The sequence below is a fragment of the Leptodactylus fuscus genome, chromosome 5 (assembly GCF_031893055.1).
Source record: "Leptodactylus fuscus isolate aLepFus1 chromosome 5, aLepFus1.hap2, whole genome shotgun sequence".
Taxonomy (NCBI): Eukaryota; Metazoa; Chordata; class Amphibia; order Anura; family Leptodactylidae; genus Leptodactylus; species Leptodactylus fuscus.
The window spans coordinates 202,515,726-202,539,486 of NC_134269.1; the positions used below are offsets into that span (position 1 = coordinate 202,515,726).

Sequence of the window (23,761 nt, forward strand, 5' to 3'; positions counted from 1 at the left end):
CTGGAGAGAGTTCTCTCACAGCATTGGCAACGCCCCCAGTGCTGCGAGAGAACTCATTTGCATACTAACAAAAAACGGATTTTTCACCGAACGGCGGGCCAGAGACTATTTATAAAGGTAGGAGACGAATTGTCAACTAGAAAAAAAGTAAATGCTAAAATCCCTTTTAAGCTATACAGTACAATACAGAGGGTATACAATAACAGAACTTACTTGGGCCCCTTCCCAAGGCACAAACGGCAGCCCCTATGGACCGGAACCCCTATCATACAGGTGCCCCCCCCCCCCCCCCCCCCCAGGGTCCGGATCACAACTGCACACAGACGGCAGTGTCCCAAATACTGGAGATCCTAGCACACAGATGCAGGCCGCCAGCAGACAGGTAGCAGTCCCCCAAGGACCTCACCTTCCCCTCCCCTAACACACGTGGTAGCCCCCCCAGTGCCTGGATCACCTCAGCACACAGGCAGCAGCCCCCAGGTCCTGGATTCCACTAGCATAGACAGCAGCCCCCACACCCTTATCAGGATACAGATGGCAGCCCCCCAGGGACTGAAGCCCCCATTACCCTCAGCATACAGCAGGAGCACCCTAACACATAGGTGGCAACACCCCAGGTGCTGGACCCCTCCAACACACAAGTAGCATCCCCACACGCACACAGGTGGCATCTCAGAGCCAGTCAGCAACCCCCACCCACATACAGGCAGCACCGCAGGAATCCCCCATTTACATGAAGGCAGCAACCAAATGACCAAAACACAACAAAGCAGTACCCCGGACCCTGCGCCACATGCCCAAGGTAAAAGTATACAAGGGACCACCCCCAGTACCCCCTCACACACACAGGTAGCATCCCAGGGACCTCCAAACAAGGAGACAGGTGGCAGCACCCTGGGACCACCGCAGAACTCCCCCTCACTATCCATGCCAGCAGCATCCAGCTTAGATGCCAGCTGCACCCCAAGGACCCCTGCCCACTTAGATGCCAGCTGCCCCCCTTTAGAAGCACACCAAGGATTCCTGTCCTTCTCTATTAGATGCTAGCAGTATCCCCCAGACCCTCCAGGATACAGTCCCATGTAAATATCATTCCTTCCCTCAGCCTCATCCAACATGCAGTCCCATGCAATACTTATCTGTCTCTCCCCTTCCACCCTCCATCACCACCAGACAATCCTCTCTGCTTTCTGTTCTCCATCTACAAGTGCTCGGCTCCGGCTTCCTCCCTGCAGCACAGAGCTGTGACAGCGAAACTCCGCCCCCTCACAGAGGCCCCTCCCCTTCCGGTGACATCACACCTACCAGGAACAACTCCACTCTAGTAACAACCTCGTCTGTACAGCGACTAAACTTGTGTAGTATGGAGGGAGAGAGGAAGGTGAGAGACAGCGGGATGTACCCTAGTGATGTGTGTGACTGACTGCTGGCCTGTCATCTATCTATCATGTATCATCTGTCTATAGCTATCCGCTATTATCCCCCATAGTGGCCCCAGTACACAGTATTATCCCCCATAGTGGCCCCAGTACACAGTATTATCCCCCATAGTGGCCCCTGCACACAGTATTATCCCCCATAGTGGCCCCTGCACACAGTATTATCCCCCTTAGTGGCCCCAGTACACAGTATTATCCCCCATAGTGGCCCCTGCACACAGTATTATCCCCCTTAGTGGCCCCTGCACACAGTATTATGCCCCATAGTGGCCCCTGCACACAGTATTATGCCCCATAGTGGCCCCTGCACACAGTATTATCCCCCATAGTGGCCCCTGTACACAGTATTATACCCCATAGTGGCCCCTGCACACAGTATTATACCCCATAGTGGCCCCTGCACACAGTATTATACCCCATAGTGGCCCCTGCACACAGTATTATCCCCCATAGTGGCCCCTGCACACAGTATTATACCCCATAGTGGCCCCTGCACACAGTATTATCCCCCATAGTGGCCCCTGCACACAGTATTATGCCCCATAGTGGCCCCTGCACACAGTATTATCCCCCATAGTGGCCCCTGCACACAGTATTATGCCCCATAGTGGCCCCTGCACACAGTATTATCCCCCATAGTGACCCCTGCACACAGTATTATTTCTCATAGTGGCCCCTGTACACAGTATTATCCCCCATAGTGGCCCCTGCACACAGTATTATTTCTTATAGTGGCCCCTGTACACAGTATTATCCCCCATAGTGGCCCCTGCACACAGTATTATGTCCCATAGTGGCCCCTGCACACAGTATTATGTCCCATAGTGTCCCCTGCACACAGTATTATGTCCCATAGTGGCCCCTGCACACAGTATTATCCCCCATAGTGGCCCCTGCACACAGTATTATGCCCCATAGTGGCCCCTGCACACAGTATTATCCCCCATAGTGGCCCCTGCACACAGTATTATGCTCCATAGTGGCCCCTGCACACAGTATTATCCCCCATAGTGGCCCTGCACACAGTATTATCCCCCATAGTGGCCCCTGCACACAGTATTATCCCCCATAGTGGCCCCTGCACACAGTATTATGCTCCATAGTGGCCCCTGCACACAGTATTATGCCCCATAGTGGCCCCTGCACACAGTATTATGCCCCATAGTGGCCCCTGCACACAGTATTATGCCCCATAGTGGCCCCTGCACACAGTATTATGCCCCATAGTGGCCCCTGCACACAGTATTATGCCCCATAGTGGCCCCTGCACACAGTATTATGCCCCATAGTGGGCCCTGCACACAGTATTATCCCCCATAGTGGCCCCTGCACACAGTATTATCCCCCATAGTGGCCCCTGCACACAGTATTATCCCCCATAGTGGCCCCTGCACACAGTATTATGCCCCATAGTGGCCCCTGCACACAGTATTATCCCCCATAGTGTCCCCTGCACACAGTATTATCCCCCATAGTGGCCCCTGCACACAGTATTATCCCCCATAGTGGCCCCTGCACACAGTATTATCCCCCATAGTGGCCCCTGCACACAGTATTATGTCCCATAGTGGCCCCTGCACACAGTATTATGTCCCATAGTGGCCCCTGCACACAGTATTATGTCCCATAGTGGCCCCTGCACACAGTATTATGTCCCATAGTGGCCCCTGCACACAGTATTATGCCCCATAGTGGCCCCTGCACACAGTATTATGTCCCATAGTGGCCCCTGCACACAGTATTATGCTCCATAGTGGCCCCTGCACACAGTATTATCCCCCATAGTGGCCCCTGCACACAGTATTATCCCCCATAGTGGCCCCTGCATACAGTATTATCCCCCATAGTGGCCCCTGCACACAGTATTATGTCTCATAGTGGCCCCTGCACACAGTATTATCCCCCATAGTGGCCCCTGCACACAGTATTATCCCCCATAGTGGCCCCTGCACACAGTATTATCCCCCATAGTGACCCCTGCACACAGTATTATGCTCCATAGTGGCCCCTGCACACAGTATTATGCCCCATAGTGGCCCCTGCATACAGTATTATCCCCCATAGTGGCCCCTGCACACAGTATTATGTCTCATAGTGGCCCCTGCACACAGTATTATTTCTCATAGTGGCCCCTGTACACAGTATTATCCCCCATAGTGGCCCCTGCACACAGTATTATGTCCCATAGTGGCCCCTGCACACAGTATTATGTCCCATAGTGGCCCCTGCACACAGTATTATGTCCCATAGTGGCCCCTGCACACAGTATTATCCCTCATAGTGGCCCCTGCACACAGTATTATGCCCCATAGTGGCCCCTGCACACAGTATTATCCCCCATAGTGGCCCCTGCACACAGTATTATGCCCCATAGTGGCCCCTGCACACAGTATTATCCCCCATAGTGGCCCCTGCACACAGTATTATCCCCCATAGTGGCCCCTGCACACAGTATTATGCTCCATAGTGGCCCCTGCACACAGTATTATCCCCCATAGTGTCCCCTGCACACAGTATTATCCCCCATAGTGTCCCCTGCACACAGTATTATCCCCCATAGTGGCCCCTGCACACAGTATTATCCCCCATAGTGGCCCCTGCACACAGTATTATGCTCCATAGTGGCCCCTGCACACAGTATTATGCCCCATAGTGGCCCCTGCATACAGTATTATCCCCCATAGTGGCCCCTGCACACAGTATTATGTCTCATAGTGGCCCCTGCACACAGTATTATTTCTCATAGTGGCCCCTGTACACAGTATTATCCCCCATAGTGGCCCCTGCACACAGTATTATGTCCCATAGTGGCCCCTGCACACAGTATTATGTCCCATAGTGTCCCCTGCACACAGTATTATGTCCCATAGTGGCCCCTGCACACAGTATTATCCCCCATAGTGGCCCCTGCACACAGTATTATCCCCCATAGTGGCCCCTGCACACAGTATTATGCCCCATAGTGGCCCCTGCACACAGTATTATCCCCCATAGTGTCCCCTGCACACAGTATTATCCCCCATAGTGGCCCCTGCACACAGTATTATCCCCCATAGTGGCCCCTGCACACAGTATTATCCCCCATAGTGGCCCCTGCACACAGTATTATGCTCCATAGTGGCCCCTGCACACAGTATTATGCCCCATAGTGGCCCCTGCATACAGTATTATCCCCCATAGTGGCCCCTGCACACAGTATTATGTCTCATAGTGGCCCCTGCACACAGTATTATTTCTCATAGTGGCCCCTGTACACAGTATTATCCCCCATAGTGGCCCCTGCACACAGTATTATGTCCCATAGTGGCCCCTGCACACAGTATTATGTCCCATAGTGTCCCCTGCACACAGTATTATGTCCCATAGTGGCCCCTGCACACAGTATTATCCCCCATAGTGGCCCCTGCACACAGTATTATGCCCCATAGTGGCCCCTGCACACAGTATTATCCCCCATAGTGGCCCCTGCACACAGTATTATGCTCCATAGTGGCCCCTGCACACAGTATTATCCCCCATAGTGGCCCTGCACACAGTATTATCCCCATAGTGGCCCCTGCACACAGTATTATCCCCCATAGTGGCCCCTGCACACAGTATTATGCTCCATAGTGGCCCCTGCACACAGTATTATCCCCCATAGTGGCCCCTGCACACAGTATTATCCCCCATAGTGGCCCCTGCACACAGTATTATCCCCCATAGTGGCCCCTGCACACAGTATTATGCCCCATAGTGGCCCCTGCACACAGTATTATGCCCCATAGTGGCCCCTGCACACAGTATTATGCCCCATAGTGGGCCCTGCACACAGTATTATGCCCCATAGTGGCCCCTGCACACAGTATTATCCCCCATAGTGGCCCCTGCACACAGTATTATCCCCCATAGTGTCCCCTGCACACAGTATTATCCCCCATAGTGGCCCCTGCACACTGTATTATGCCCCATAGTGGCCCCTGCACACAGTATTATCCCCCATAGTGTCCCCTGCACACAGTATCATCCCCCATAGTGGCCCCTGCACACAGTATTATCCCCCATAGTGGCCCCTGCACACAGTATTATGCTCCATAGTGGCCCCTGCACACAGTATTATGTCCCATAGTGTCCCCTGCACACAGTATTATGTCCCATAGTGGCCCCTGCACACAGTATTATCCCCCATAGTGGCCCCTGCACACAGTATTATCCCCCATAGTGGCCCCTGCACACAGTATTATGCCCCATAGTGGCCCCTGCACACAGTATTATCCCCCATAGTGGCCCCTGCACACAGTATTATCCCCCATAGTGGCCCCTGCACACAGTATTATGCCCCATAGTGGCCCCTGCACACAGTATTATCCCCCATAGTGGCCCCTGCACACAGTATTATCCCCCATAGTGTCCCCTGCACACAGTATTATCCCCCATAGTGGCCCCTGCACACAGTATTATCCCCCATAGTGGCCCCTGCACACAGTATTATCCCCCATAGTGGCCCCTGCACACAGTATTATGCTCCATAGTGGCCCCTGCACACAGTATTATCCCCCATAGTGTCCCCTGCACACAGTATCATCCCCCATAGTGGCCCCTGCACACAGTATTATCCCCCATAGTGGCCCCTGCACACAGTATTATGCTCCATAGTGGCCCCTGCACACAGTATTATGCTCCATAGTGGCCCCTGCACACAGTATTATGCCCCATAGTGGCCCCTGCACACAGTATTATGTCTCATAGTGGCCCCTGCACACAGTATTATTTCTCATAGTGGCCCCTGTACACAGTATTATCCCCCATAGTGGCCCCTGCACACAGTATTATGTCCCATAGTTGCCCCTGCACACAGTATTATGTCCCATAGTGTCCCTTGCACACAGTATTATGTCCCATAGTGGCCCCTGCACACAGTATTATCCCCCATAGTGGCCCCTGCACACAGTATTATCCCCCATAGTGGCCCCTGCACACAGTATTATCCCCCATAGTGGCCCTGCACACAGTATTATCCCCCATAGTGGCCCCTGCACACAGTATTATCCCCCATAGTGGCCCCTGCACACAGTATTATGCTCCATAGTGGCCCCTGCACACAGTATTATCCCCCATAGTGGCCCCTGCGCACAGTATTATCCCCCATAGTGGCCCTTGCACACAGTATTATCCCCCATAGTGGCCCCTGCACACAGTATTATCCCCCATAGTGGCCCCTGCACACAGTATTATCCCCCATAGTGGCCCCTGCACACAGTATTATCCCCCATAGTGGCCCCTGCACACAGTATTATGTCCCATAGTGGACACCCAGAAACAATTATTATATTCTGGGGTCTTTTCAGACCCCAGAGTATAATAATCGGAGACCCGGGGGAATAAAAACATAAAAAAAAACACTGTTGCTTACCTGTCCCTGGCTCCATACGCTGTCGGCCTCCGCTGTCAGCCTTCTTTTATGACGTCGGACGTCATATGATTCGGAACGCAGGCCGGGTTCATGTGATGTCAGAGACATCAGACAACTAGGCAAGAGGCCGGCCCGGATCATGGAGAGGTAAGTAACAGTGTTTTTTATGTTTCTTACCTCTCCGGGCCGCCGATCATTATACTCAGGGTCTGAAAAGACCCCTGAGTATAATGATAGTGTTTGTGGGGCCCGCGGTGTCACTTGCCGATCCCGGCCCAGCCAGGATTGGTAAGTAAATAGGGCCCGTTACCGGGCTGGAGTAATTCCAGCTCAGTAACGGGCTATTAAAAAATGTCCGGGGCCCTGTGGCAGCTGCCTCCGCGGTAGTTACGCCACTGTATCTATCTATCTCCTATTTTTTCTTTCACATGTGACGTGGAAGGGACACGTTAGCTTAGAGAAGCCATCATCCGTAGGAGCCACTGAGATTGGATTCCTGCTGATCATTACATTGACTCCATAAACTATCAATAGGATTGGAACGCTCCTTTAACTATTTGTGGTAATGGTGATCTATTGAAATTCTGTTTGATTCCAGCGCGCTCATGATGAGGAGGAAGACGATGCATTGTCAGAAGACGACGACTATGTGCCCTATGTGCCCCTTAAGCAGCGCCGGCAGCAGCTGGTAACGTACTCGCTCTTATTTCTCTTTAGTCCTAGCCATTTACAGGTATGTTCGCATCTGTCTCAGGGCCATTAGGAGCCAACGTCACTGAGCCCGTTTAAAATTGGGTGACAGAACGTCCTGAGAAATGAGGGGTACCATAACGGATACCCAGCAGACCCCATTATAGTCAATGGCGTCCCTCAAGATCTGTAGGTGTCTGACCACCACAGTAATGTGCGCACAGCAGTGCAGTATTGGTTCAGCATACGTTCTTACTGCAACTTCCTACCGTACTTGTATGGTGTTGTCTTCATTAGAGATGAGCGAGTACTGTTCGGATCAGCCGATTCGAACAGCACGCTCGCATAGAAATGAATGGACGTAGTCGGCACGCGGGGGGTTAAGCAGAAGTACCAGGTGGATCCATTCATTTCTATGGTGCGTGCTGTTCGGATCGGCTAATCTGATTAGTACTCGCTCATCTCTAGTCTTCATTGTCACAGGTTCCTTTCAGCAACATTTTTCTTATTTTTGCTCTTAGCTCCAAAAGCGTTTGCAGATGCGTAAGAAAGGTGTGGTGGAAGAAGAGCAGAAGGACAGCGGCAGCGAGCAGCGGGGAGACGAAGACGACATCCCTCTGGGCCCTCGATCTAATGTCAGTCTGTTGGATCAGCATCAACACTTAAAGGAGAAGGCAGAAGGTGTGTGTCTGAAGGCTGAAGGTGGAACATGCCTGCACTTACTACTTGTACAGACTACTCTGCTATTAGCCCAAATGGCACAATAAAAATGGTGTTATTTGGCTCATAGTAAAAGCATCAAACCATACACCTTGTTACGAGACTACTGTATCCATAAGGGGGCGCTCCTCTCCATGCCCTTCTAATAGTGATGGATAGGCTGCTGTTTATCTATATGTATCTGCTTACATAGCAGCCAGATATCAAGCAGTGGTGACTATGTTATATGCCATTTTGGACTTCGAGGAGAGTAATATCCACTCCACTCTTACATATAGCAGAATATTCAGCATCTTGTTACCCTAGCTGATCCTACATCAGGCATGGAGAGACGCTACGCCGTTTATTAATGCATTCCCTACCTTGGATAAGCTTTACTACTAATACATAACCAGATCCCTTTGACCCCCCCTGATGATTGCACTTGCAGAGTACATCGGGGGAGGCCAGAAGTTTTGTTCTTCTGCTGACACGCCAATTTGTCACATGACCCGCTCCACTCTACTCTATAGACACTTTGTAGAATGGAGTCACAAAGGACAGCAGCAAGTACAGACTTCTGAAACCCCGCTGTGCTGTGCAACGATAATACCCAGGGGTACTGCTTATATGTTATTAAAAAACCATATGTGGTGCTGGAAATGCGCTGGTTAGGTTTATTTTACCCCACATAACATTTTTAATGTCTGATCTGTAATAATGAGGGAGGCAGCAGGTACCAATGATATTCACAAATGTGTGTGTTTGACAGCTCGGAAAGAATCTGCAAAGGAGAAGCAGCTGAAAGAAGAAGAGAAGATCTTGGAGAGTGTGACAGAGGGAAGAGGTGAGATTCCTGTCGGGTTATCTAATATGTAGAGTGTGACGTGCACACTCATGGCCATAATACATATCTAGAGCCTTCCATCATGGAGAACACAACATTACAATGTAACCAATGCAGCCTAACCTGAGAGATGATGTTGTACATCTAGTCTATGACGTGATGGACATGGCTGATATCTGCTTGATGACCATTGCAGTCACATCAATTCCTTACCTGTATCATTGTCTTCCCATAAAGCTTTGATGTCTGTGAAAGAAATGGCGAAAGGCATCACATACGATGACCCGATAAAGACAAGGTGAGGCAATGTTTCCTTTTTATCTTTGAACGTTTCAGTTTTGTTTTTAAAATTTAGGAGGAATATGCAAATCTGTCTCACAAGATGTAAATGGAAAGACAGTGCCTCTGTTATGCTGCCCTCTATAGGAAGCATCTGGGAAAGTCGGGCATAATGTTCCTATAGAGGGCAGCATAACAGAGGCAGTGTCTCTCCATTTACATCTTGTGAGACAGATTTGCATATTCCTCCCATGATCCCTTACAGTGGAGCAACTATGGCTGTATAAGTCTCCACACACCTCCATGGTGGTCTCTCCATAAGGAGTGACATTATCCCCATAATCTGGTCTCTCAGCCTCTCACTTCTACCAAGTCAGTTTTCTCTGCGCTGGGCTGACTAGGTCCAACCAGACCGAACGGCCGTCCGTAGCTGAGAAATTGACTTAGTATAAAGACCACATTATGCAGTAAAGGCTTCTGGGAAAGTCAGGCATGATGTTCAGGGTGCTTCCTGTAGAGGGCAGCATAACAGAGGCACTGTCTCCCTGTTTACATCTTTGGAGACAGATTTGCATATTCTTCCCATGTTCCCTTGCAGTGGAACGTCTATGGCTGTATAAGTCTCCACACACCTAATAGGTGGTTTCTCCTTAAGGATGGACGTTATCCCCATAATTTAAAATTTAGGTTAAACAAACCCCTACTTTGTGCAGTTTTATTGCAGCTTTGTTACTTTTATTTTCCAGAAAAAAATCTATAATATGTCAAGACTGTAGTTGCCATGTAAACTTTTGTTACCAAAGAATCTAGTCACATTTCCTAGGGTTCAAGCAGGTTCATTATTTTATCAATCTGAACAGATACAAATTTGTGTGCTGACTGACTTTATAAGATATTATTATGGGGTCAGTGTTTTTTTTGCTGACACAGAGCTCGGAATCCCTTATACTGTATAGCCAAAAATTGAAATAATGCAATTTTAGATACCTGCAGTCTACACTGGGGTTTCACTGTATTAGATATTGCAAAAAACTATTGAACATCCCTGAGTGGTGGCGGCAGGTCTCCAAAATGTCATTGTTTAACCTTTTTCACAGCATAGACCCTTCCCACCATTTTACACATGTGCATAGGGCTGTGATTTTTATTATTAGTAGCACTTTGTGTTATTAAAAAAAAAAAGTGAAAAGTAGACATTTTCCCGGATTTATAAAACCAAAAAAAGAAAGAAAAAATAGCCCTCTGCATGTACAAAAAATGAAAATGTGTCTGGTCCTGAAGTGGTTAATGTTGGCAAACAATCCTTTTCCTATGCTGCCTATGTTTTAGTTTGTAGTTGCTGACCTTAGTCTTACATTATTAGTTGGAGAGCCCCGCGGCATATCCTCGGGATGTCACAAGCGCGGCACGAACGTGTCAGACGGAAATACCACATTTTGGTGGAAGGAGATGGAATCCCTCCCCCCATAAAGAGCTTCAAGGAGATGAAGTTTCCAGCAGGTGAGTCTTTGCTTTATACTATTTCCAGACCGTTATGATATTCATGTAATTTATACTGTTGAACCTGTATTATAATACCATATATACTCGAGTATAAGCCGAATTTTTCAGCACAGTTTTTGTGCTGAAAAAGCCCCCCTCGGCTTATACTTGAGTCAGCAAAGAAAAAAAAATGTTTTTTTTTCTTTTAGGAGGGGGTGTCTATGATCAGCCACAATATTAATGTATAGAATCTCCCATAAAATAGTGCAAAAAATAAAAGTTGTAAATCCCTCCTTTCCCTAGAATACATACAAAAGTAGGAAATGACTGTGAAACACATACACATTAGGTCTCCCTGTGTCTGACAGTGTCTGGTCTACTGAATATAGGGGATCTGCAGTGCGCCTATTCTGTCGGGAAGGGGTTAATAGGAGCACTGCAGATCCCCTATATTCAGCCAGGCTGAATTCCAAGTGGGGGAAAAAAAACCCAGTCCTCAAGCTCAGGGAAGGGGCAGACAGACAACCAAACACCCCCTCCCCTTCCCCACCATCTACTGCACCCAAAAACTCCGACCATTTTCATTTTTGAAATTTTCCAGTAGTTGCTGCATTTCCCCCCCTCGGCTTATACTCGAGTCAATAAGTTTTCCCAGTTTTTTGTGGTAAAATTAGGGGGGTCGGCTTATACTCGAGTATATACAGTATGTGTTATAATTGTAGTATATTGCTATTTAAGATATAGTCAACAAGGGTCCATGTATACCCCCCTCCATCCCCTCCCCGCTTATCCCATCTTGTAAAGCCCTGTATTTCCATCCAGAATTGAATTGGGTCACTTTCTCGAGAGGCTTTTGCCGAAATATTGTAGGGTCTGTAGAATCGCTTTCTGGGAGCGTTGCAATGCAGACTTTTTGTTCTCCCGTGAGACTTCTTGGTTATAACGCCTGACTGTCACAATGGTCCTGGCCGACATGATAAAAATGTCTTAAAATGACTAAAAATACAATTTAACGTTTCCATATTTCTTGGCAGCTGTTCTGCGAGGCCTGAAGAAAAAGGGAATTTTGCATCCTACCCCCATCCAGATTCAAGGGATTCCGACAATGTGAGTAGTGAAGGTTTCCATTTTCTCCAGTTGTGCTGTGTCCATCTAAAATCTATGTCCGTGAGTGACGTGTCTGCGCCAGAACTGCGGCAGGTGACCACATACTGATTATAGCTGCGGATTCCCGGTACTTCAGATTGCAAAACGGGTCTGCTATATCTTGGGTAAAATCACTGAACATGCCCTGACTATTATTGTGAGTGAAAAGAGGAAATGTGCGATTATGTAGAAATCCATTTAATATTTGGTCTCTTTCCTTGCAGCCTTTCTGGGAGGGATATGATCGGCATCGCTTTTACAGGCTCTGGGAAGACCTTGGTTTTTACACTACCTGTTATTATGTTCTGCTTGGAACAAGAAAAGCGATTGCCTTTTACCAAGAGGGAAGGACCGTACGGACTCATTATTTGCCCATCGGTATGTATCATCAGTATGTGCTCTCCTTATTACGTGTCATCTGTTCTGCTAAGTGGCTGGTAGTAGGGAATTATAAATGAACTAGACTCTGCCCGCGACTTCATCTGCATGTTGTTGTCGATGATCCGCTTATAATTAGCCAATTGCTGCTGTCGCTGTTCCGCCTGCTCTGGCATTTCGGCTCTGCTACATCTCTGCATATGAACAGCATACCCAGCTGTGCTACATCTCTGCCTAAGCTCTGCTACATCTAGCAATTTCGATGAAAGGGGTTTTGTTATGTCAGTGTCTGAGCAGCTTGTGTGTTATAGACAGCTGAACGGATTTTGATGAGATTTGGCACAGTTCTCACCCCCCATTAGAGCCTGAACCCCACATTTTCCCCTCTGACTCACACAAAGTCTACACCCCATATACCCCTCTTGCCCACACACAGCCTGCATGTTCTCTCGTCACCTTGCTTTAGACACCGTTCCAGCAGCTTCAATACTACACAGCTCCGCCCACAAAATAGCATGATCCGATCTTAGACGGCTCAAGGACCTTTGATGACGTCATCGAGGGTCCTTTTAGTCTAGTATGAATATAAATTCGTTCCTACTGGTCATGAAGCCATGCCATTTACCGGGATAAAAAGTAGCCTATGTTTTAAGAGAGGTTACAATCTAGCTGTGTGCTGAATTTCATTCAAATCTGTTTAGCCTTTTTTATTATTTATTTATTTATATTTATTTATATATTATATTATTATTTATTATTATTATTTATATATATTTATTATATATAATATATTATATTTATTTATCATATAATAATAATTATAATTTAATAATATTCAAATTAGAAGGAAGGATTATGTTTGCTACGATAAGCCTAAAAAGCTTCAGTGCCCAAAATGGTCATTGACATTCAGTTTCCTTTGATCAGGATCCACCTGCAAACAGGTTTCTGCGTCAGGGCTCGTTCACATCTGCGCCCGGTCTCCATTCTGCAGGTTTCAGTTTCCTGCACAAAACAGGGCATCTTTTCAAACCCTTTCATTTGAATGGGATTGAAAAGTGTCTGACCGTTAGCGCTGGTGACACAGAGTTGGACATGCAGTACTCTGTACGGTTTGAAAAACAAACAAACAAAAAAAAAAACGGTTTCGCCACGCAGAGCTCAAAACGCTCACCGGCGCTCACGGCCGGACTTGGCATGACAAGTTTCCGTTTTCTGCATGCAGAAGACGGAAACCTGATAACGGAGTCCAGACGCTGCGTCAAGTAGCACAATTTATCTCCTCAGCACTGATAATGATTGATTTGCTCTTATAGAGAGAACTGGCCCGCCAGACACACAGCATCATCGAGTATTACTGCCGCCTGCTGCAAGAAGATAACTTTCCGACCTTACGTACAGCGCTGTGCATTGGCGGCATGTCTGTCAAGGAGCAGATGGAAACCATCAAACAGTAAGTTCTGCTCTCTATCCTTACCTTTGCTTCATAGTATTGCAATATCTAATCCTTTAATAGCCCGCTCACAATGGCCGTCTACTTAGAGACTTGTGGGTGAGACGTCTGCACTTGTCAATCACCTCTGTCTAATAGCTCTTGCCCAATAATATATAAAAGGACTGGACAGATGTCATCTATTCTGCACATAATGGAAGGTTTATTTTGTCCTCCATTTGCTAAACTTACTGATATATCTGTCTTTTTTATATTTTGCACTTACTGGTTTGTGTATTACTATCCATGTATACAAGAGATTTTTTTTATTTATTTTTTTTCCTACAGGGGTGTACATATGATGGTGGCCACCCCAGGACGACTTATGGACCTGCTTCAGAAAAAGATGGTGAGCCTGGACATCTGCAGGTATCTGGCCTTGGACGAAGCTGATCGTATGATTGACATGGGCTTTGAAGAGGACATTAGGACAATATTTTCCTATTTTAAGGTATATTTCTTCACTGAATATTAGTCGTGTTTTCATTACCTTTTGTGCCCTGAGCCTCTGACTATGTTGGAGCCATATTTCCAATATTTTTTCATATCCTCATTGAGCATATTCTTATCATACACACAAACTTAAAGAGGACATCAGGCACGTGCGGTTTTATATACTGCTAGAAATCCAACAGTGCACTTAATTCAACGCAATGTTGGTTTTCCCATTACATGCCCCATGGCTGGAGATATCGGTGCCGTTACCTATGTCTACCCACTGTCAGAAGGGTGTTCCTGACAGTCTAGCTGGGCTGTGAGGAACACTCCTCCTGACACTACTGTGTGTAGCCCTGTACTGTCAGAGGGGGCGTTCCTTACTGCCCAGCCATAACACTAAGCTGTGAAGAAAGCCCCGCCCACTCCCCAGTACTAGTCTATGAACGAGTACAGTCAGGAGGGGCTGAGCTAGTGTCATGGCTGGGCAGTAAGGAACGCCCCCTCTGACAGTACAGAACTACACACGGTACGGTCGTGTGTGTGTGGGGGGGTGTTCTTCACAGCCCAGCTATACTAACAGGAACACCCTTCTGACAGTGGGTAGACATCGGTAACGGCACCAATATCTCCTGCCCCTGGGCACATAACGAGTATATAAAACCGCATGTGCCCGAGGACATGAAAGTTCCTCTTTAACAATTTGTTTCGGAAGATTTTTCCTGCCTTATGGTGATGAGTTAATCTGAGCCATCTTACTGTGTGTGGATTAGTTACTGCCCTAAAATTGTCTGGTAACTAGAACACGTTTTTGTGAAATGCATTTATACGGGTTGCTTTTTTATGTTTATCTATAGGGTCAGCGACAAACGCTACTTTTCAGTGCCACCATGCCCAAGAAGATCCAGAACTTTGCTAAAAGTGCTCTAGTGAAACCAATAACTATCAACGTTGGGCGAGCCGGCGCGGCCAGCTTAGATGTTATACAGGTGAGAGAGTTATGAGCGCTTACTATGAAGTACCATATATACTCGAGTATAAGCCGACCCGAATATAAGCCGAGGCCCCTAATTTTACCACCAAGAACTGGGAAAACCTATTGACTCGAGTATAAGCCGAGGGGGGCTTTTTCAGCACAAAAACTGTGCTGAAAAATTCGGCTTCTACTCGAGTATATACGGTAAAGGGATTGTATCACCAGGACAGACCTCTTTAAAGGGGTGAATTTAAACCATGCCTAGGCTTTTCTGATCTATTGCGTATCAGTCAGGCTGAAAGATAATTGGGCTCCGTCCGGTAACTTCATCCTATAGTAGGTGAAGCCACTTATGACTTAGTACAAAGCCCCTGGGATTCGGGGTGCCTCTCTGCAGCCTCTTCTAGAAGGATCCGCCATGTGTATGAGGTCCTAGTAGATGCTAATATGTTCAGTCAAGTTGTATTCCCTCGGAATAAAAATGGTTGTCACTTTGTCACTGACGGTCTTTCTTTTGTCCTCTTCAGGAAGTAGAATATGTTAAGGAGGAGGCCAAGATGGTTTATTTACTGGAGTGTCTGCAGAAGACGCCGCCTCCTGTGAGTAACTCTTCAGGCTTCTTCTGCTGTCTCGGGTCTCTATTCTCAATATTTAGTCCTGTACATAGTCTCCTTCTGGTCCTTTGAGCCTTGACCTAATGAATATGGAGCTTCTCTGTGAACACTTGAGAGAATAGCTCACCGAAAAAACAGTCCAAGAGATTCCACTGTCTATAATTGTCTTTAGAGAACACCCGCCATATTTTATGCACCTTTTAAGCAATTGCATGTGTGGTGTCAGCCCATTAACTAGAGCGTCCATCCTCGCCTTCATTGTTGTGCTGTTTTCCATTTTGCGTCAGGTGCTGATCTTTGCAGAGAAGAAAGCAGATGTAGACGCCATACACGAGTATCTTCTGTTAAAGGGAGTGGAGGCGGTAGCCATACATGGAGGGAAAGGTGAGCAAAATATATCTATTTATTTAAATTTTAAATCTCATTTTATTAAAAATGGAACAACATGGTGCACAATACAAAGAGTCCAGACAGCAGAGTCCAAAATGAAAATGCCCCGTATGACCTGTAGAAGGAAAGGACAAGGAATTATCAAACCATACAATATAGTGTGTAACATCTACAAGGAGATCAAGGTCTACGGTGCAATAGAGGTTGTGGCTATTCCTGGGAATCCTTCCCATCTTGGCAAAAATCAAGCTACCAATTGCAAAAAAATATGGGGCAGTGTATAAAGTGAATGATTTTTGGGGACAACCTCTGTTCTACCTTATTTTTAAGCAGACCCGATTCTAAATGCTTCCAACTAATGGGTAACAGCAAGTAAATTGTTCATATAAATATGTACATTGGTCAAAAATTTGGGATAAAATGGCCTGGTTAGGGCTCTAGTAGGCATATGCGGTGAAACTTCATGTACCACCTCCGCTTTACAGCTCAATATTGTACTGCCCCTGTGACTTGGTGTCACTTGAAGCAACGGTAATTATCCGGGGTATTGGTGGCTCATTCACATGTGTAATAGCGGCTTTAGGGAGATTTATATACAGGATGTTTAATTAAATTAGGAAATTAATTAAAAGCAGCAGAGAAAGGATTTGGTGTCTCCAGGAATTAACACTTCTAGACTTCAAAGTCTGCGCAGGCCAAGACAGAGCTGTGTCTATAAGTGACTCATCTGCAGACCTGTGTTGTCGGTCTCTCTTCCTACACGCAAAGATGGTTGTACTTTATAAAAACATGGACTTTTTACATCGATAAAACCCAGAAAATGCAGCAACGTGAAGGAGATCCGCAGTCGCTGGGAAAAAAATAAACATGGGAATGAAGTCCTTGCAGAAGTCTAAGCCTTGACAAGTACATTGAAAGTCTACTGAGTTACCCTGCAAAAAGACCTGATGATGGACATCACTGCACAGGAGATTAAGTGTTGGGCGAACTACACAAGGTTCGTATTGTGAGGTTTGCCCAGCGGTTTTGGTTTGGACCGAACACTGCTGATCCGAAACTAGTATTATACGGTGTGGTGTCTTCAGAGCCCAGAGTATAATAAGCGGAGGGCCAGAGGAGGTGAGGAAACGAAAAACAACCAGTCTCTGGAGGCGCCAGTGTCATGTGGTGTGACTCCTAAACGTAAGCATCGCAACATCACATGAAGTCGGCCTGTCCCTGACATGATCCAGAAGCGCCATAGACAGCAGAGAGTTGTGCAGCAGAAGTGAGGAACACTGTTTTTTTTATTATGTTTGCTCACCTCCCTCCACCGAAGAGACCTCACAGTATAATGACCGCTTCGGTTCGGACATGTTTGGTCCAATCGAAATTGCAAATATTGTGAACAAAATCGCGTCGGTTATCCTGGTTGATGCTTGGTTTGTTATTTTCAGATTCATCACCCAGCCCTATGACCTTTCTGCCCATGCAGAACCATCCAGATAGTTGATATCTCCCATGTTCATGGAATAATGACCGGGATCTTCCTGCAGATCTACTTGCACAGATTCTCCCCTTTACTTTGACTGCTAAGTTTGTTCATTTTGTTGCATCTACCTGCAGCAAATATGGAGCCGCTGTGGGTCCTTATTGAGCATGACACTATGCAAAGTAATGGATGGACAACCATCTGAGAACCTATAACCATGAATTTGCCTTTGTTACATTGGCGACACATTTCGTATATGGATCGCTAGAGAAGATAGCTGAGCATCCATGAACATTACAAGGACTAAGACATACAACTCCTCATAAGGAACTATAAAAAAGTGACTTCCACCAGAAATGACAGTTCTCATCAAAAACATATTCAGGGGAAATTTCATCATTTTGAGGCTGTAGTCCAAGTGAACAAAAAATGGCCATTTCAGGACCAAAGCTGAAGACCACAATCCCCTGGCGGTTCCTTACAAGCCACTTCTTGAGGAGTTAGTTGTATGTTTGTTTTCTTCTTTTCTAGATCAGGAGGAGCGAACCAAAGCTATTGAGGCATTCCGGGAAGAGAAGAAAGATGTCCTGGTCGCTACAGACGTGGCTTCCAAAGGTTTAGACTTCCCCGCGATCCAACATGTGATCAACTACGATATGCCCGAGGAGATCGAGAACTACGGTGAGTTTTCTGCATATAATGTTCACTGATCCAAGTGTAAAGGAATCGTTGTCTTTGCACAGTCTAGTAAGGTCATTTATTACTTGCACACTAGTTTTATGGCAATAACAATTATATACTCGAGTATAAGCCGAATTTTTAAGCACAGTTTTTGTGCTGAAAAAGCCCCCCTCGGCTTATACTCGATTCAAGCAAAAAATAAATATTTGGGAGGGGGGGGGCGCGCTATGACTAGTAATGTATAGAATCTCCTGTAAGATAGTGAAAAAGAAAAAAAAAAACTTTAAAAAATATTATAAAAAAAAATAAAATATTATTTATTACGCTTATTTTTAAAGCGCCATCATATTCCGCAGCGCTTTATAGACATTGACTGTTACTGTCCCATATAGGGCTCACAATCTATATTCCCTATCAGTGTGTCTTTGAAATGTGCGAGGAAACCCATGCAAATATGGGGAGAACATACAAACTCCTTGCCGATGTTGTCCTTGGCAGGATTTGAACCCAGGTCTCCAGCGCTACAAGGCTGCAGTGCTAACCACTGAGCCACCGTCCTGCCCAATAGAAGTTGTAAATCCCTCCTTTCCCTAGAATACATATAAAAGTAGAAAATGACTGTGACACACATACACATTAGGTATCCCTGTGTCTGACAGTGCCCGGTCTACTGAATATAGGGGATCTGCAGTGCTCCTGTTCTGTCGGGAAGGGGTTAATAGGAGCACTGCAGATCCCCTATAGTCAGCCAGGCTGAATTCCAAGTGGTGGAAAAAAACAGTCCTCAAGCTCAGGGAAGGGGCAGACAGACAACCAAAACACCCCCTCCCCTTCCCCAGCAACTACTGCACCCAAAAACTCTGGCCATTTTAATTTTTGAAATTTTCCAGTAGCTGCTGCATTTCCCCCCTCGGCTTATACTCGAGTCAATAAGTTTTCCCAGTTTTTTGTGTTAAAATTAGGGGCCTCGGCTTATATTCGGGTCAGCTTATACTCGAGTATATACGGTAATTTACGATTTTTCAGTCTTTTGTATGCAGAGGAGCATGGACAACACCACAAATTTAAAGGGGTTGTCTCACCTTCCTCCTGACTGAATGTGGACAAGACTTGTGATTGTCGACGCTGCCATTTACTTCAATGACACTGCCTGAAATAGCCGAGTGCTGTACTTCAGTTATCTCCAGTGCTCCTATTGATGTGAATGGGGGCGCTGACCTTCATGGAGCATGAGCAATGTCCTTTTCACTTTACTTCATGAGACATCCCCTTTAACCCCTTCCTGACATGCGCCGTATTATTACTAGTAATAGTACGGCGCATGTCGGGTCTGTAACTATGGCGACCGCCCGGGATCCGGGCGGCCGCCATAGCCGCCGGGTGTCTACTGCTTTAAGCAGTAGACAACCGGCTCTAATGCCTCCGATCGGTCCCTGGACCGATCGGAGGCATTAACCCCTCCGGCGCCGCGGTGAAAGGCGCCGGAGGCGCCATTTTCCCGGCGGCGCAAGGGCGCCGCCATTTTGCCCGGGATCGCCGGCTCCTGGAGCATGCTCCAGGGCCAACGTCCCGTTGCCATGACAGCCGGGAGCCTTGTACAGGCTCCCAGGCTTGTCTGCAAATCTTCTCTTTTACAGGCTGGTTTAGGCAGCCTGCAAAAGAAAGGATGCTTTTTTGCAATGCATTAGCATTGTAATGCATTGCATTAGTGATCAGACCCCCTGGGGTTCAACACCCCTAGGGGGTCTAATAAATGCAAAAAAAAAAAAAAAAAAAAAAAGTTAAAAAAAATATAAAAAGTATTAAAAGTTAAAATCCACCCCCTTTCCCTAGAACACATATAAAAGTAGTTAAAAACTGTGAAACATATACATGTTAGGTATCCCCGCGTCCGAAATCGCCCGCTCTACAAATCTATAAAAATATTTTTTTCCTGTTCGGTAAACGCCGTAGCGGGAAAAATAGTCAAAAGTGCCAAACCGCCGTTTTTTCACTGTTTTGATTCCGATAAAAATTTGAATAAAAAGTGATCAAAGCAATAACATTTCCCGAAAATGGTAGAACGTTACTTATCGTTACTTTTTAGTACACCCGGCCCCGCAAAAAAAGACGCCCTATGCATCCCCGTACACTCACGTATAAAAAAGTTACGGCCGCCGGAATATGGCGACTTTTAGAAAAAAAATTTTTAAACAGTTTTGGAATTTTTTTTTAGGGGTCAAAATGTAAATAAAACCATATAAATTTGGTATCCCTGGAATCGTACCGAAACATGGAATACAGGGGACATGTCATTTTGGCTGCACAGTGAACGCCGTAAAACCAAAGCCCGTCAGAAAGTCGCAGAAATGCATTTTTTCTTCAAATCCACCCCATTCTGAATTTTTTTCCTGCTTCCCAGTATATTATATAGAATAATTAATGGTGGCATCATGAAGAAAAATTTGTCCCGCAAAAATTAAGACCTCATATGGCTCTGGGAGCGGAGAAATAAAAAAGTTATGGGGTTTAGAAGGAGGGGAGTCAAAAACGAAAATCAAAAAATGCCATCGGCGGGAAGGGGTTAATAACTTTCTGCTCCGAAGATGCTCAGTGTCTTATTATTATTTTTTTTAATACAAGTGTCCCCTCCGGTTCCACGTCATATAAATGTGGTCCAGAATGACTCTGGTTAATTCAAGACCTTGTAACTTGAGACTGAGTTCAGAATATTTGGTACTGTACTAGACCAATCGATGTAGGGACTTCAGTACCACCAGTGAAATGTCCATGTTGGTTGGCTGGATCGTTCAATGTATACAATGTGCGACAGATCAGCGTGTCCGTGGCATTGCATCCCATTTCACCCTCCGCTTTCTATATGCAGTTCACAGAATAGGACGTACAGGACGATCGGGGAACACAGGAATTGCCACCACTTTCATTAACAAGGCCTGCGGTGAGTGTCCTTGCGGTTACGGTGCGGACAATACTGTAACCCTTTGCTGTCCAACTTTATCACTGACTTCTCTTCTCTCATAGATGAATCCGTACTGATGGACCTGAAAGCTCTACTTATGGAGGCCAAGCAGCGAGTGCCCCCCGTCCTGCAGGTGCTTAATAACAGCGACGAGACCATGCTGGACATCGGAGGTGAGTAATACAGAACCGCTCCCCGTCGTATCCTGAGATGACTGCGTCTACTCGGAACTCATTGTTTGAGGATTTTCCCACAAGGGAGAAGGGCTTATCGTTTGCTCTGAAATGACTATTTTAGAGATTATGGTTTGTAACTGAGTCATCTTAATGAGCGCCCTTAAGATGTAAGCTCATTGTGATATAGGGTGGTGCCCTAAAACATGTGAACGTGGTATGAAATGTGGTGCCTTCTCGGGAAAACCCAAAATGCACTCACTTAGGTTTTAAAGGGTTATTGGTTTCTGCAGCCATGACCCCGGTTTCACGGTCAGGACCCTCTTTGTGTTCCATAAAATTTATCCAGGCCGGATTTTAACTTTGCTTTCTCTGTTATTAGATGAACGCGGCTGCGCCTTTTGTGGAGGTCTGGGCCATCGTATCACAGACTGCCCCAAGTTGGAGGCGATGCAGACCAAACAAGTCAGCACCATTGGAAGGAAAGACTATCTGGCCACCAGCTCCATGGACTTTTAAGGCAAGATCTTGGATCTGTCCGGACTGTTGTTCTCTGCTTGTAGAGGAAAAAATAAGAGATTTGTATGTTCTATGGTTACCCTTTACCTCTACCACAGCGTGGCAGAGTATTTCAGAAAAACCTATCCACATCAAGAAACAATAAAATGAATAATTCTCCCCAAACCGGCAATATCAGTAGGTAACGGACGGCTTGTATCTGTAATTTCGACCCATCTCCAGCCAAGAATGGATGAATGCCAGCTATAAAGCTGAATCGGGGTTGGGGGACAATATGGCAACTTGTCATCCAACACTTCAGAGTGATCAAGAATTATTGACTACCAATCAGATATTTGGGGCCTATCATAAGGACTTCTTTAAACTTTCAGACAACTTTTTATTTTTTGTGCCGTTATTTGTGTCCTTAATAAATGTTGTCTCCTTTCTGTAAAATCCTGCATTTATTTCAGTCTTTCTTTTGCTTCTCTATTGAGACCTGTTCACCACCTCTCATGGTATACGGCACAGAAGCTTTCTAATATGAAGAGTAAATGAGGGGGGTGGGAGAGCCATTTGCTTTTCCGCAACATGGAATTTCCAGAGATATCACTGGTTAAAAACAGTCGGGATTGGGATATTTCTGTGCAGCTGCATTAAAGGGATCCTAACGCGTAGGAATAGCCTTAAGTAAGGCTATTCTTCTCCTACCTTTAAATGGGTTTCAATCTTCTAGGCCTAGGGCAGAGCCGAAGGCGCATGCCAGCGGCCACAAGGCTATTCCTATCTGTTAGTTAAAAAAAAAAAAAGGGGTATCCAATGATAGGATCCCTTTAAGGTGTTAAGTGTATATGTACAACATTTCTTTGAATATTCCGTGTTCATTGTTTATCTGACCACATGAACACTGAGTTATTCCTTCCTGTCTAGTCACCCCTACAATGCCAAACAAAATTTGGGTCTTAATGGGAATCTGACCCCAAAGTACTCCTCTTAGGCCCCATATAGACAACCATCATTTTATCTGAAATTGCAGATAAAAGTACAGATCCCTACATTCTATGGGCGTGTACAGATGCCCAGGCTGTTGTAGGGGTCTGCAAATTATGAAGCATGCCTTGTATTTGTCTGCATTTACGGCACAGTCAAGTGTAAATGGATCTGTACAAGTCATATTGCAGATGACATACTGATATGTTTTGGGTTTTTTGTTGCAGATTTCTGATCAGTATTTGTGAACAGCGAACCCACTACGGTCATGTGCATGTAGCCTTAGGGCACGTCCACATTGGGACCCCATTATAGTATATGGGGTCCGCAGGTCTCCACAGGTAACTTTTTAAGTGGGTTGGGTTTCCGTTTTTTGGGTGCCCCTATTCAAATGAATAGGACAATGATAGAAATGTTTGCAACAGATCTGCAACGTGCAAATATTCCCTGGATTGACGTTGTGAGCTGTGATTTGGGGCGCTCTTTTAATTGTGCAGTTTTTGCTGGTGTAACACCCGGTTCACTACAATGACAGTCAGTTTTCACAGCAGAAAAAATTGGGGGGGTTTTGTGATTATTATTAGAGATGAGCAAACACTATTCGAAACGGCTCTTTCGAATAGCACGCACCCATAGGAATGAATGGAAGCGGCCTGCACGCAGACTTTGCCGGCAGCCGGCCACTTAATCCCCTGCATGCCAGCTGCGTCCATTCCTTCCTATGGGTGTG

The 23,761-nt window shown here is 46.2% G+C and overlaps 2 protein-coding genes across 2 annotated transcripts in view; both read left to right on the forward strand.

The window, feature by feature from the left end:
• The window catches only part of NSD1 (nuclear receptor binding SET domain protein 1), a 274,149-nt gene that overhangs the window by 181,453 nt on the left and 68,935 nt on the right, over nucleotides 1-23,761 (forward strand). The gene's annotated exons all lie outside the window — the stretch shown is intronic.
• On the forward strand, nucleotides 1,300-22,450 carry DDX41 (DEAD-box helicase 41). The gene is made up of 17 exons (XM_075274997.1): nucleotides 1,300-1,381; nucleotides 7,430-7,519; nucleotides 8,043-8,202; nucleotides 8,993-9,067; nucleotides 9,305-9,365; nucleotides 10,710-10,846; nucleotides 11,863-11,935; nucleotides 12,199-12,352; nucleotides 13,669-13,805; nucleotides 14,133-14,295; nucleotides 15,137-15,268; nucleotides 15,783-15,854; nucleotides 16,157-16,253; nucleotides 18,262-18,411; nucleotides 21,278-21,349; nucleotides 21,433-21,543; nucleotides 21,926-22,450. The coding sequence occupies exons 1-17, from the start codon at nucleotides 1,364-1,366 to the stop codon at nucleotides 22,060-22,062; spliced, it is 1,839 nt and encodes a 612-aa protein (XP_075131098.1). The 5' UTR covers nucleotides 1,300-1,363; the 3' UTR covers nucleotides 22,063-22,450.